At 36.7% G+C, this 13387-nt stretch overlaps 1 protein-coding gene across 2 annotated transcripts in view; it reads left to right on the plus strand.

The window, feature by feature from the left end:
* The window catches only part of prkg1b (protein kinase cGMP-dependent 1b), a 155993-nt gene that overhangs the window by 10357 nt on the left and 132249 nt on the right, over positions 1–13387 (plus strand). For both annotated transcript variants that reach the window (XM_051914674.1, XM_051914673.1), the window contains exon 2: positions 8376–8542. In XM_051914674.1, the coding sequence (XP_051770634.1) occupies positions 8376–8542 (167 nt within the window). The remainder of the gene's footprint in view (positions 1–8375; positions 8543–13387) is intronic.

Consider the following 13387-nt stretch of genomic DNA (forward strand, 5'->3'; position numbering starts at 1 on the left):
TTTTGCACTCTAGGGCATTTCTATATTTTTGTTAAATAATGCTATTTACAATGGGTATAATATTGTCCTAATGTTGTCTGTTTAAAGGGTTAGTTCACCCAAAAATGAAATTTCTGTCATTAAGTACTTGCCCTCATGTCGTTCCACATCCATAAGACCTTCGTTCATCTTTGGAACACAAATAAAGATATTTTTAATGAAATCCGAAGGTATCTGATCCGCACATAGGCAGCAACGTCATTGCACCTTTTGACGTCTAGAAAGGTAGTTAAAAACCTGGTTAAAATAGTCAACGTGACTACAGTGGTTCAACCTTAGTATTATGAAGCGACGAGAATACTTGTTGTGCGCAAAAACAAAGCAAAAATAACGACTTTATTCAACAATTTGAACCATTGTCATACGTAGTGAACTCAGTGCAGGCGTCCTTGTTTATGATCGAATGCCAACTCAGTATTGGCCGAAGCTGAAAACATGAGCAGCACGATGCATGCATGTGATGCTGACACAGGATTCAGCCAATAATGAGCCAGCATTCGCACGTAAACAAGGAAGCCTGCACTGAGTTCACTATGTATGACAATGATTCAAATTGTTGAATAAAGTCGTTATTTTTGTTTTGTTTTTGCGCACAAAAAGTATTCTCATCGCTTCATAACATTAAGATTGAACCGCTGTAGTCACGTTTCAACTACCTTTCTGGACCTCAAAAGGTGCAATGATGTTGCTGCCTATGTGTGGATCAGATACCCTCGGATTTCATCAAAAGTATCTTAATTTGTGCTCCGAAGATGAACGAAGGTTGTGGAACGACATGGGGTGAGTACTTAATGACAGAAATTTCGTTTTTGGGTGAACCAACCCTTTAAAAGAAAGAGAATAACCCTTTGATAGGTTTCAAAAGCTGACTGTAATTGCTTGCAAAAAACATCAAGCACAGATGGTTGTGTCTGTTTTTAAACATCATAAACTTTTTTTTAATTCATAGTTTTTGAAACGGGTTGGTTGCAATATTGATGTTTGGCTTTTGTCGAGAACAGAAATAGTGGAAGTAAACATACATCTGCTGCAACAATAATTCTCCCCATGGAATATTGTGAAGCACAAACACTATACAAAGGCTACAATTATACTTCTTTTGTCCTTTATTGCACTGATGCATAACACTGACCTTTCAAATCAAATGCTGGGACACCTGACGTTTGTTTTAATGTTTGTGACACGGTGAACAACCATGAGTGTCTTCACATTGTCCTCTCCCACTCTGGGGCCCCTGTTAAGTTTTGCGGAATGTATCCATCTTGCTTCCCACCAAAAGAGCATATTTTCTCCTTTTAAGGAAATCGCTCAGTGTTGTTCTCCGTGTCTGGGCAGACATGAATCTTTGTTAAACAAAAGAGTGGAGAGTGGGTTAAGAGCTGTAAAAAGCATGCTGAGAGGGAAGGACTGTTAGGTAGGAGATGGCAGCACATACTGCAAGTGTGCCAATCTACACTATCTGCCAGCCTATCTGAAGTTATTCAGCGTGGCTCAACAAAGCCATGCTCCATCTGGCCTAAAAATCACTCTGGCATTCCACCGAGCGGCCTGCCAGGACAGTATAATGATGCCTCAAATATCAAAGACTGATAAAATTGCGAAGTGGCATTTTCTGCGCTTTTTTGCTATGATAACCCCTTTGGAGCGGTACTGTTGCCCATCTCTGAAGACTTTGAAATCTGTCCATCACCTGCATCTCTGAGCTCAAAGAGAAAGTTGGTTGTGATGGCTTTTTAGTTTGCATTAATGAACATGAGGAAACAGGGTTTGACATTGATCACTGGCTAACGATCTGACAGTATGCCAACAGTTATTCTCTCCTTTTTTTTATTTTCAAAAACATCATTTTGATTTCTGTCAGCACTGTTAATTTCCTTTGGAACAGTGTGTAGGTTTTGGTCAGCATGGACTGTTTCTTATAAATGAGCCTTTGGGAATTGAGGAGCTAAAATTAGGCAAACAAGAAGGAATTGCACGCTAGCATGAGAACTGTTACAGCATAAGATACATTATTGACCGCCTTCATTCATGTCAGTGTGTTTTTGAATGTGGCCTGGTCTCTGATTGTGATCTGCTAAGCGGAATACTTGAAAATGATTTATGGATTAGTGATTTGCCATTCAAAATAGGTCATGATATCAACGGTCTGATATGGTATCGCATTGGATGCTTAAAGCAGGGTAGGCAAATTTTGAGTGAAAACTTTGTCAACATGAAATCAAATTTGACGAATCAAAAATTGGACTGAATAATGACACTATTGTCTTCGGTAGAGCTGCTTTATAGTTGAATCAAACAAATTTTGCAAAATCGGCAATGTTATTAAATCAACACTGAACTGACTTCAAGGGATAGTTGAATTTTCAAAAATGAAAATTGTCATTTACTCACCCTATTTTTTCCATACTATGTAAGTCAGTGGGGCATTAACTGTTTGGTTACCCACACTGTAAAAAGTAATACGCTATATCTACTCCATAAAATTTTGGCAACAGATTACAAGCAATATTATTAACTAAATTCAACAAATAAAATTGAGTTAGAATTAATCAAATGAATTCCTTAGATGTCAACCATTTAAAACAAGTAAAATTTAAGTAAAATTTAAACAAAAATATCTGAATAACAGACTTCAAAGATGAATTAAGAACTCTTTGTTTTTTATTGCCAACATGGAAGACACCTGATGATAACAAGCAGAATCACTGAAGGAAAGAGAAACACAAGAATAAACAGAAGTTAAATGTTGATGTTGATTTGATTGAAAATGTTTGGTCACTATTATGGTGATCAGTGTTTCATTTAGTTGGCCAGTTTGACTCTTTGCTTTTTATGTCAGTTTGTGGGTTTTTGTAATGATGTTTGCTAATTTTACACATTTTAAACGGTTGACTTTTAAGAAATTAATTTGATTAATTTTAACTCAATTTTTATATGTTGAATTTAATTAATAATATTGCTTGTAATCTGTTGCCACAATTTTATTGAGTAGATAGAGCGTATTACTTTTTACAGTGCATATTCTTCAAGATATCTTCTTTTGTGTTCAACAGAAGTAGGAAATTCATACAGGTTTGGAACAACTTGAGGGTGAGAAAATGATGGCAGAATTTTCATTTTTGGGTGAACTATCTCTTTCAGCTGAATAGCGACACTAATCAGTAGAGCTGCTTAAATAGCCACAATAAATTACCACAAGGACCCGCCGTTAATGATCTGTCCCTCATGGACTGCGTGACGTCGCCACTTCCTGTGCCTCTTCCTCTTCCTTTGCCACTTCCTAACGTTTAGTCGACTATTAGGGGGCAGCCCTACCAAATGCCTGTGTGACTTTTTTAAATATTAAACATAATAAATATAAATTATATTACTATAACTATAAAAGTGTTTTCTGTTTGAATATATTTTAAAATGTTTTAAATTCAAAAATCATTATAAAATCCTATTTTGGTTTAACATTTCTTATTATTATCATTGTTAAAAACAGTTTTTGCTGCTTAATATTTTTTGTGGAAACCATGATATGCTTTAGCAATCATATTGTAATACCTTTGTTTTGTTAATGGCATTTAATATCTTATTTGATTTGGGAATGTGAGTTAATGGTACAGCATCACACTGTAAGAAAAAGATCCAAACAGAAAAAGAACTGATAATTTTCTCCCAGGACATTATCTGTTAATTTTACAGACACAATGCAATGCGTAATTCGAAATACAGGTCAATACTTCATATTAACACGGTACATTGTTCCTTATATTTACATATTGTACCTGCACCTGTACCATTTTGATTGATCAGTCCTTATCTGGCTTCTGTTCCCCCTCCCCTCCCCTTGTCTTTTTTTTTTTTTTTTTACACCTCTCATTATTGTTGGTCAATGGCTGCTTATGTCTGTGTGAATAATAGATTATCTCACTGCAAGGTCTTTATCAAGTATGAAACGTGGAATGATTTGTCGTTAATCCCCTATTCAGCGTCAGACAGAAGGAACAATTGAGGCCATATTTCTCTAGACAATTGTACAATCAGGGGATAAGAAAACAACACATGAAATGAGTTTATAATCCTATAAGTGTTCCATTAGTTTCAGTCTCATGTTCCCCTTGGAATTTGTATGCATACATATGATCATGCATATCCTCTGCTGTCTTTATGAGTTTGATTTGAACCTTTATTAGCAGTGATCACTCAAACGCCTTATCAGCTGGTTTAAACTGTATGGCCAACAGACAAACACGATTTACATGAGGTGTATTTGCTTGGCAGTTCACTGATTCTTGAGTACACTTTCGATAGTCCACTTTAGACATTCTACTAACTATAAGTAACTTTGCAAGTACATGCCAACTAATTCTACTAACCCTAACCTAACAGTCTACTAATACTCTAATGCGAGTCAGTTGACATGTAGTTGTAAATGTCTGAAGTGTACTATCAAAATAAAGTGTAACCAAAATTTATATATCAATGCATTATTTTAATTATTATTATAGGTGTTGAAGGCAAACATATTTTCATATGACATATTAAATGTAGTATATTTGGTAAATTGTATATTTCGTCAAGCCATGAATAAATATAGAGCTGAGTATCATCATTGTAACAATGAAAACTAACACCATGCTTCCTAATGATATCTCAAAAAGGGTGAAAAGCAATGGTCCTAGTACTGAGCCTTGTGGTACTCCATACTGAACTTGTGATCGATATGATACCTCTTCATTTACTGCTACAAACTGATGTTGTTCAGATAAGTATCATTTGAACCATGCCAATGCAATTCCACTAATGCCAACATAATTTTAGAGTCTATTCAAAGTAACATTGTGGTCGATAGTATCATCCTGTAACACTAATAGAGAGATACAACTATGATCGGATGATAAGAGCAAATCATTTTTTTCTTAACTCTAATGAGAGCAGTCTTAGTACTATGATATGGTCTAAGTCCTGACTGAAAATCCTTGCAGATACCATTTCTTTCTAAGAAGGAACATAATAACATGTATTTTTGACTGAAAGGGGAGATTTGTGAACTGTAATGAACTAATTCTCTAGGATCAATTTATGTTTTTTTATTATATTGATGAATTGATAATATTAAGAAGAGGATCTATGACTTCTGGAAGCATCTCTTTCAGTAGCTTAGTTGGTATAGGGTCTAACATACATGTTGTTTATTGTGATGATTAAGCAAGTTTAGACAATTCTTCCGCTTCTGTAGCAAAGAATGAATGGAATTCTTGAAATTCTTCTGTAGCAAAGAATGAATGGAATTAATGGAATATCATCTGCTGCGATACTGTAGACAGTTGCATGGTTATAACTTTCTCTCTGATGGTATCAATCTCTGCAAGTAAAGAAATTCATAAATTTATTACTGCTGTGCTGTTTAAAAACATCCGAACTTGTTGAAGCTTTATTTCTTGTTAATTTAGCCACTGTATCAAATAATTGTGTTTGTTTTCCTTAATCTTCTTTTGCAGCCTTGGATAAATGGAGTATACACAAGACTAGATAATGATCTGAGCTTTGTCATTGCTTTGCTGCAGAATTTCAATATCATCAACATCGATTTCATGTGTCAATATTAAGTCTAAAGTATGATTACAACAATGAGTAGGTCCTGACACATGTTGTCTAACTCTAATAGAGTTTAGAGTGTCTAAATGCCAATACCATTGCATCTTTTTCATTATCTACATAGATATTAAAATCACCAACCATTAAGACTTTGTCTGCAGCCAGTACTAACTCTGACAAAAAATCAGTACAAAAGTTAAACAGGATTATTATTGTTTATACTAGATAATGTTATAAAAAGCACCATCACTTCAAAATAATTATGACACCAGACCTCATTTGCCCTTCAGACGAGGCTCATGTTGGGGGGCGGACTCATTTAAAGTAATGTAATTGTCTGGTTTTAGCCAGGTTTCTGTCAAACAACACATCTAGGTTATGATCTGTGATCATATAATTTACAAAAAGTGCTTTTGTAGAAAGGGATCTAATATTCAGCAAGAAAAATCCAGCATTGCTGGTCACCAGCATTAGGTATTTTTTGCACTCTGGGACCAGCATAGGATGCTGGTTGCTGGTTTGCTGGATCCCAGCATGGGATGCAGGTTGCTGGTTTGCTGGATCCCAACATGGGATGCTGGTTGCTTGTTTGCTGGTCCCCAGCTTGGATGTTCTACTTTCAAAAGGAATGTGTTAAATATAGAAATATACAAGCAAAAACAATGCTTGTCCCCAAACCACTGCTTGCTTACAGACAGCTGGCCTACTCAGACTCAACCCCGCAAGACCATGCTGGTGAACCAGCTTCACCAGCTCCTTTTTGCTTGAGAACAGCATGAATATGTTGGTCCACCAGCTAGACCAGCACTATATCAGCACTAACCAGCATAAACCAGCCTGCACCAACATGGAATCCATGATGGGTTTTGCTGGATTTTTCAGCAGGGAAGCTTTATCATTTGTTTATTATATCTGTTTTATCACCCTCAAATGGGTTTGGGAGTTTTTTTGTATTTACCAGTTTGGGGAACAGACAGTCTCTATATTAAAATATCTAGGTTAAAGGAATCTCTATATGTGCTGAGATTAATTGTGACGTGAGGTGTCTAGCAGATGGTTGGTTTAACCAATCTGTCTGCTTCCTGACCTGGGCCCCAGTTAGTCAAGTTTCAACTCTAAGACTATGGTCTGCCCCAAAAACTTGTCCAATTGTTATTCTGCAGACACCACTTAGACATCCAGCCATTGAGTGAGGACAGTCTGCTATGTATCTTGTCACCCTGGTAAGCAGGGGTGGAATCAACCTACAAATTGCTTACAGAGTAGCCTGAGTAAGTGATAATGTAATATAATAATTTGAGGTAAAAAAATAGTTATCATCTCTGATGAATGTCATTGCAGAAATGTGGTTGTTTCCCAAACGGTGGGTAAAATCGCAGAACATGTTTAGTCTCATATCTTAAGAATCAGTGAGTTATGTTTAGTGAAAGGTCAGTGTCATATACAAAACGCCATTGTTTGTAGTGCTGGTGCCCACATGGATGACGAATCAGAAACTGATTGTTAATGTCATTAGTCCAGGCAGATCCACAGATCTCGAGGTCTTATCATCCGCCCATGGGACATTAGTACCCAGCAGGAGTGTGTGAGTGGTAGTAACGCAGTGTATCTGAGCAGTCATCTGTCCGCCCCATGTCCTCCTCGAACTCCAGTTCTCATGCACTCTCGCACAGATGGTCCATTTCTTGCCATCATCTCTGCCACGCTGCCATTTCTAATCAAAGGAGAAAAGCGATTCAATATTTCCACAAACAGACCTGCTTGTGCAATAATTGAATAATCAAATTTACCCGTTGCATGATTAAAAATAGATTTGTGAAAGAGAACTTGGAATGCAGTAGCACTAGCAAGGCCATCTGACAAGCACTGTCAAATGAACTGTGGTGTTGTCAATGAAAATGACTCATCACGTAGAGCCAAGATGCACTCTATATGAAGGAATTCATCCATTGATGTGGTGAGGTATTGACTGCATTCACAAACCCAGCTATGGGGGATTTTCTCTGATTTCATAAGTTGACACTTTTCTTTGAATAATCTCACATGCTGTGGTGTTGAATGGAGGTGTCTGGAATCTCAAGAAAAAAAAGAGAGATTTATGACTCAGTTTTCAGTTCTGTCGGTGGAACCCAATATTTCAGTTTGATTTTGCTCATGCTTTTCTTTGGTTTCAGTCTTTGTTTGTCGGTTGTAAAGCTGTTATGTGTCCCTGTTGGATATTCATCTTCCTGTTTGGATGGTTTCTTGTTTGGATTATCTTTATAAACTGCTTGCGAATAGATCCTCACCTCTCCACTTCTCTGCAAACCATAACAGTCCTCAGAACTTTGACTACCATTCTCAGTCTTATGAACAAACATTCTTCCAGTAACATTAAATAAATGTTCTTTTAAAGTTATCTGGGTGCATTTCCCAAAAGGATCATAAGCCCAAACCATGGTGTCTACAATCAACTTTGCTCACAATGCTTTTGAGAAATGCAGCCCTGGTCTTTAACAATGATACTTTAAAAAATGAGAAAAAAACATGTTAATATTCTAGTGATCATTGCAGTGAAATTGCTTGTTTTGTCTCATCTCTCAAGAGTCAGTGAGCTAAACGCTGGTGCGGTAGTCTGAGATTTGTGACTTCATTTCCAGTTCTGTCAGAGGAACCCAATATTTCAGTTTGATTCTGCTCATGCTTTTAAAAAATGACTTTATCTGTTTTTGATTTTATAAAGTAAGCAGTTTCATCCTTGTCATCCACAGGTCTAAAGAACTAATCAAAGAGGCCATTCTTGACAATGACTTCATGAAGAACCTGGAGCTGTCTCAGATTCAGGAGATTGTGGACTGCATGTACCCCGTGGAGTATGATAAAGAAAGTTGTATCATCAAAGAAGGCGATGTGGGCTCTCTGGTCTATGTCATGGAAGGTAGGTCATGTCCAAGTATCTTTGCTTTATCCTTATGTTTATTTTACTGTGTTTTACTACTGCACCAGATGATTTACAGATAGGGCTGTAAACCACAAGAGGCTATGTATTACTCTGATTTTACCATGTGTTCTTTGGCACAACTTTGTAACCATACAATACACTGTAGTGCATTACTTTATTTTGGATCCTGAAAATGTACTGTCCATACATAATTTGAATAAGACATGCTTTTTTGATTATTTAAACAAAATACATTTTACAAGAATTATTTAGGGTGCATTCATGTAAAATGGAACTACTTTTTGACATTGCAATGACTGTCAAAAAGTGGCCCAGTTTACCTCATTTCACCTCATGAGATGAGACAGCCAGTAGCATTTTACAATAAGGTCTCATTTGTTAACATTAGTTAATTAGCTAATATTTTTTTTTGTTCACAGCATTTATTAATCTTTGTTAATTTTGTAGTTAATTAAAGTACAGTTGTTGATTACCTGTACATTCAAATGCACAGTGTTAGCTAATGTTAACAGGTTGATTACAGTATGTATTTGAAATGTATCAGTATAGATGTGGCCAAAAGTATTGGCAGTGACAAATATTGTGTTTTGCAAAGTTTGCTGCTTCAGTATTTGTAGATTATTTTCTAATTTATGTCACTTCCAATACTTTTGGCCACGGCTGTAAATGTTGAAATTAACATTAAGGTTAATAAATGCTGTAGAAGTATTTTTCATTTGTAGTTCATGTTAAAGGATTAGTTCATTTCAGAATTAAAATTTACTGATAATTTACTCACCCCCATCCAAGATGTTCATGTCTTTCTTTTTTCAGTCGAAAAGAAATTAAGGTTTTTGAGGAAAACATTCCAGGATTTTTCTCCATATAGTGGACTTTCAATGGTTACTTACAGTTTGAAGGTCCAAATTGCAGTTTCAGTGCAGCTTCAATGGGCTCCACACAATCCCAGCCCAGGATTAGGGTCTTATCTAGCAAAAAAATACTTTTTACCCACAAATGCTCATCTTGCACTGCTCTGCGATCTGCCACGCATCACGTAATCACGTTGGAAAGGTCACACGTGATGTATGCGGAAGTACTGCGGTAGGGCGAGAAACTCCATCTCATTTTCTCCTCCAACTTCAAAATCATCCCACATCGTTCTTTTACCTTTTTTTGTAAAGGGCATTTGACTTGATCTTTGCACGTTCGCTTTGTAAACACTGGGTCGGTACTTCCGTCTACGTCACGCGTGACCTTTCCAACATGACTACGTAATGTGTGAAGTTGCTGCATCGCAGAGCAGTGCAAGATGAGCATTTTTTATTTATTTATTTTTTTTAGAAAATGACTGATTGTTTTGCTAGATAAGACTCTTATTTCTCGTCTGGGATCATGTAGAGCCCTTTGAAGTTGCAATTTGGACCTTCAAACCATTGGTAACCGTTGAAGTCCACTACATGGACTATAAACCTTAATTTCTTAATTTTTCTTAATTTCCTTGACTGAGGAAAGAAAGACATGAACATCTTGGATGACATGGGGCTAAGTAAATTATCAAGAAATTTTAATTCTGAAGTGAACAAATCCTTTAACTAATGTAGTAAACTACTGTAATGATAACAAATGAGACCTGTCAATCTCTGACTGTTGATGAAACCTGTCATCAATAATTCAAGAGACACTGTGAATTTGTTTCTCATATCTGTTTCTTTTTTAAGTGGAATAATGTGAGGAATATTTCACATGTGTCACCACATGGAGTTCTGGAGGAAAAGACCTTCTAATCCTAAAATTTCTAGACGATTAAGCAGTTTATAGCTACAGTTAGGGTTTGCTTTTGCTCTGTGTGGATTAATTACCTCTTGCAAATTAGATTTTATGATTATAAAGTTTGTAATGGTTCTCACAGGCCCACTTTTTTTTTTTAATTAACGACTTGTTATTAAAGGAAATACTCCATGTAGTAGCTCACAAATTACTTTATTTTCTGTAGAGAGCTACAGTAGAGGAAACAGTTTCTGTAGTTTACAAACAACATGTGAACAGAACCATGTTTAACTCTCTGAAATAGGGCTGATGTGGTTTAGAACTGAACCTGAAGTGTAATAGCAGTAACCTGATTTAATTCACTTCCAATTTAGCTTTTCATCTCCAGGCGGCCGGTTTGAATGGCGAGTTTTATGGTCACCTTGGATCTTTTCACAGATATAATGTAGATTTCTTTCCTCTTTTATCATTTTATGTTTTTGTATGATCTGTCGCCGGTTCTGCTGCAGCGCTGTACGTGGCTGTATGCCGTTTGTGGAAAAAAAAACTCTTTAGTTTTGTTGACCATAAACACATAAACACATACATAAAGTCCTAGATTCCTATTCAAATCTTATTTAAGTGATCAGTCGTCCACATGGTTGGTTTCAGACGCCACAGGGGTTTTTTTGAAGACAGAGCCACCCTCTGTGCTACAGCGGTCTCTGGAAGCATTTAAAAGTTCACTTATGGCCTGTCTGAAAAATAGTCTGACATTGATTATGAAGTAAACCTTTTTAAAAAAGACTTTATGGTGCCGAATTGGTCTCCAAGTTGCACTTTGAAAATATGAACCATTAATATTAAGATGGTTTCTAGCTTTAAAGATGTCCCTTGAGCTGATTTGCGTCTGCTTGGCCACTGATTGCATAGACGTAAAACAAATCAAACTAATTTTAGCAGTGTTGCCAAGTAGGTGGGAACACAGAGTTTGCTTTAACATTTTCAAGGGTCATTGGAGGTATAGCAGGGAAAAGATTGCTTCCAAAATGTTTTAGTCAAGTTTTAAATTCATCATTAAGCACTGTAGGATTTTGGTATTTACAAAAAATAGAGTGGTAATATCCTGTGAAGGGCTATGAATAGGTATTCAAGTGAGGCAGATGTACCATTCTGTTAAGTAGAGCCACTTACTGTGGAGCTTTTTCTCAGTGCTGCGCCCATGAACCACTTTTTCCTCTCCAAACTAACCCCTGCTAGTCGCCACAGGAGGCATGCTCTTTACCTCCAAACCTTTCATTCTGCTCCCAGTAATGTACACTCTGCAGGCGGCTCACCTCCTCCTGGTGTATTGTTGTCCCCGTAGAATATGTCTCGCTAGTCGCCTCTGGTGACAGAGATGCTAATTTCCTCTAATTTATTGCCTTGCCCTTGTGTCAGCCCTCTCATTTGATTCCAAACCCCCTTAGACTGGTTGTGGTCCATGTCACTAATGCATTTAGCGTTTTTGGCATTAGTCAAGTCACCTTTATTTTTATAGCACATTATACAATACAGTTTATTTAAATGCAGTTTCAGAGTAATAAACAGGAAAATAACAGAATCAATGATGAAAACTTCATCAAATATAAGACAAATTAAATTGTGCTGTAAAGCAGAGCTAAAATGACAATAGTGTCATTATTCAGCTCAAGTCAGTTCAGTGTTGATTCAGTTTAGTTCAATATCTGTGTAAAGTTCATCATGAAACAAGTTTAATTCAGCTATATGCAGCTCTACAGAAGGCAATAGTGCATTCACTCAGCTGAAGTCAGTTCAATGTTGATTCAGTTCTGTTCAATTGACCCCTTTTCAGTTAGTAAGCATTGTGACATTTTTTTTGTGAGCGGAGCTTAGTAGAGGCAGAATAATTCCCCTGACCACTTCACTAACGCTAGCTAGCAAGTAGGGTTGTACTTGCTCATGTACTTGTACTCATACTCATAAAAATACCCCCGTTACCAAAGACCGATACCTCACGTGACGTAACTGACAGAATTTTCCGTGCACAGAGACACCGGCAGCAGCAGCAGAAACAATGTCAGCCATCAGGGGTGTGGAAATACTTGAGAAATACTCGCTGAAATACTCGAAATACGCTGAATGACAGACCAGAAGCGCTCTCTCTTTCTTGCGCGCGATCCCTTGCGCCTGAATGGTCAAATGCACAAATAGTTGTCAAAATGTCCCTCGTGTAGAGTATCTCACGTAAATTGAGTCGGTTATGGCTTAAGTGGACGTAAACAGGTGGGTGAAAACAGGATATGTGTCAGTATATTACATTCATGGATTCGGTCTTAAAGGGAGAGTAGCCTAATTAAAATTTTGTCTGTCATAAATGTTAATAAAACAACAAATGATGTTAAATGAATGTATATATACAGTATATCGTGAAATAAAATTTCTCATATCATGGTCATATTGCCCACTTGTCCCGTATTCAACCATGAGAAATATGGTCACCCTAGGTTGTGTTTACATTGGTTCACAGTGTTATATGTTCTGTAATATTAGTTTAGCACTTTTTAAAAAGCAGGTTAAAAAAGACTTGATTTTTATTATTATTATTATCATTATGACTTTGGTAATTATGCCCTTTGAAGGTTATTGGACATTGTGAAATTTGTGCTTTAAGTTTGTGACAACCACATAAAAATTATTACTTTTTTCATTGGAGTAATAATAAAGAAGCTGTCCTACATTCATTAGTTTCACTGTGGTGTACTTGGAAAACTGCCACATCACCAAAAAAGAAAAGAAATTAATAAATGTATAGGCATCGGTATCGGTGAGTACCAGAAAAAAAAATATCGGTACTCGTACTCAGTCCTTAAAAAATGGTATCGGTGCATCCCTACTAGCAAGTTTTGCCAGCATGTTTTTTTTTTAGCAATGACTGGAAAAAATCCGATTTTATCTGAAACTCACTGTCCGGGACGCGATTGTTATTTGAAAAAGTTAACCTTAACCGACGCAACCAGATTAGCTGACCCTTACACACTCACTCAATGGATGGATGATCTGACAGAAGTGGCCTGACATGTACACCTACCT

The sequence above is a fragment of the Ctenopharyngodon idella genome, chromosome 12 (assembly GCF_019924925.1).
Source record: "Ctenopharyngodon idella isolate HZGC_01 chromosome 12, HZGC01, whole genome shotgun sequence".
Taxonomy (NCBI): domain Eukaryota; kingdom Metazoa; phylum Chordata; class Actinopteri; order Cypriniformes; family Xenocyprididae; genus Ctenopharyngodon; species Ctenopharyngodon idella.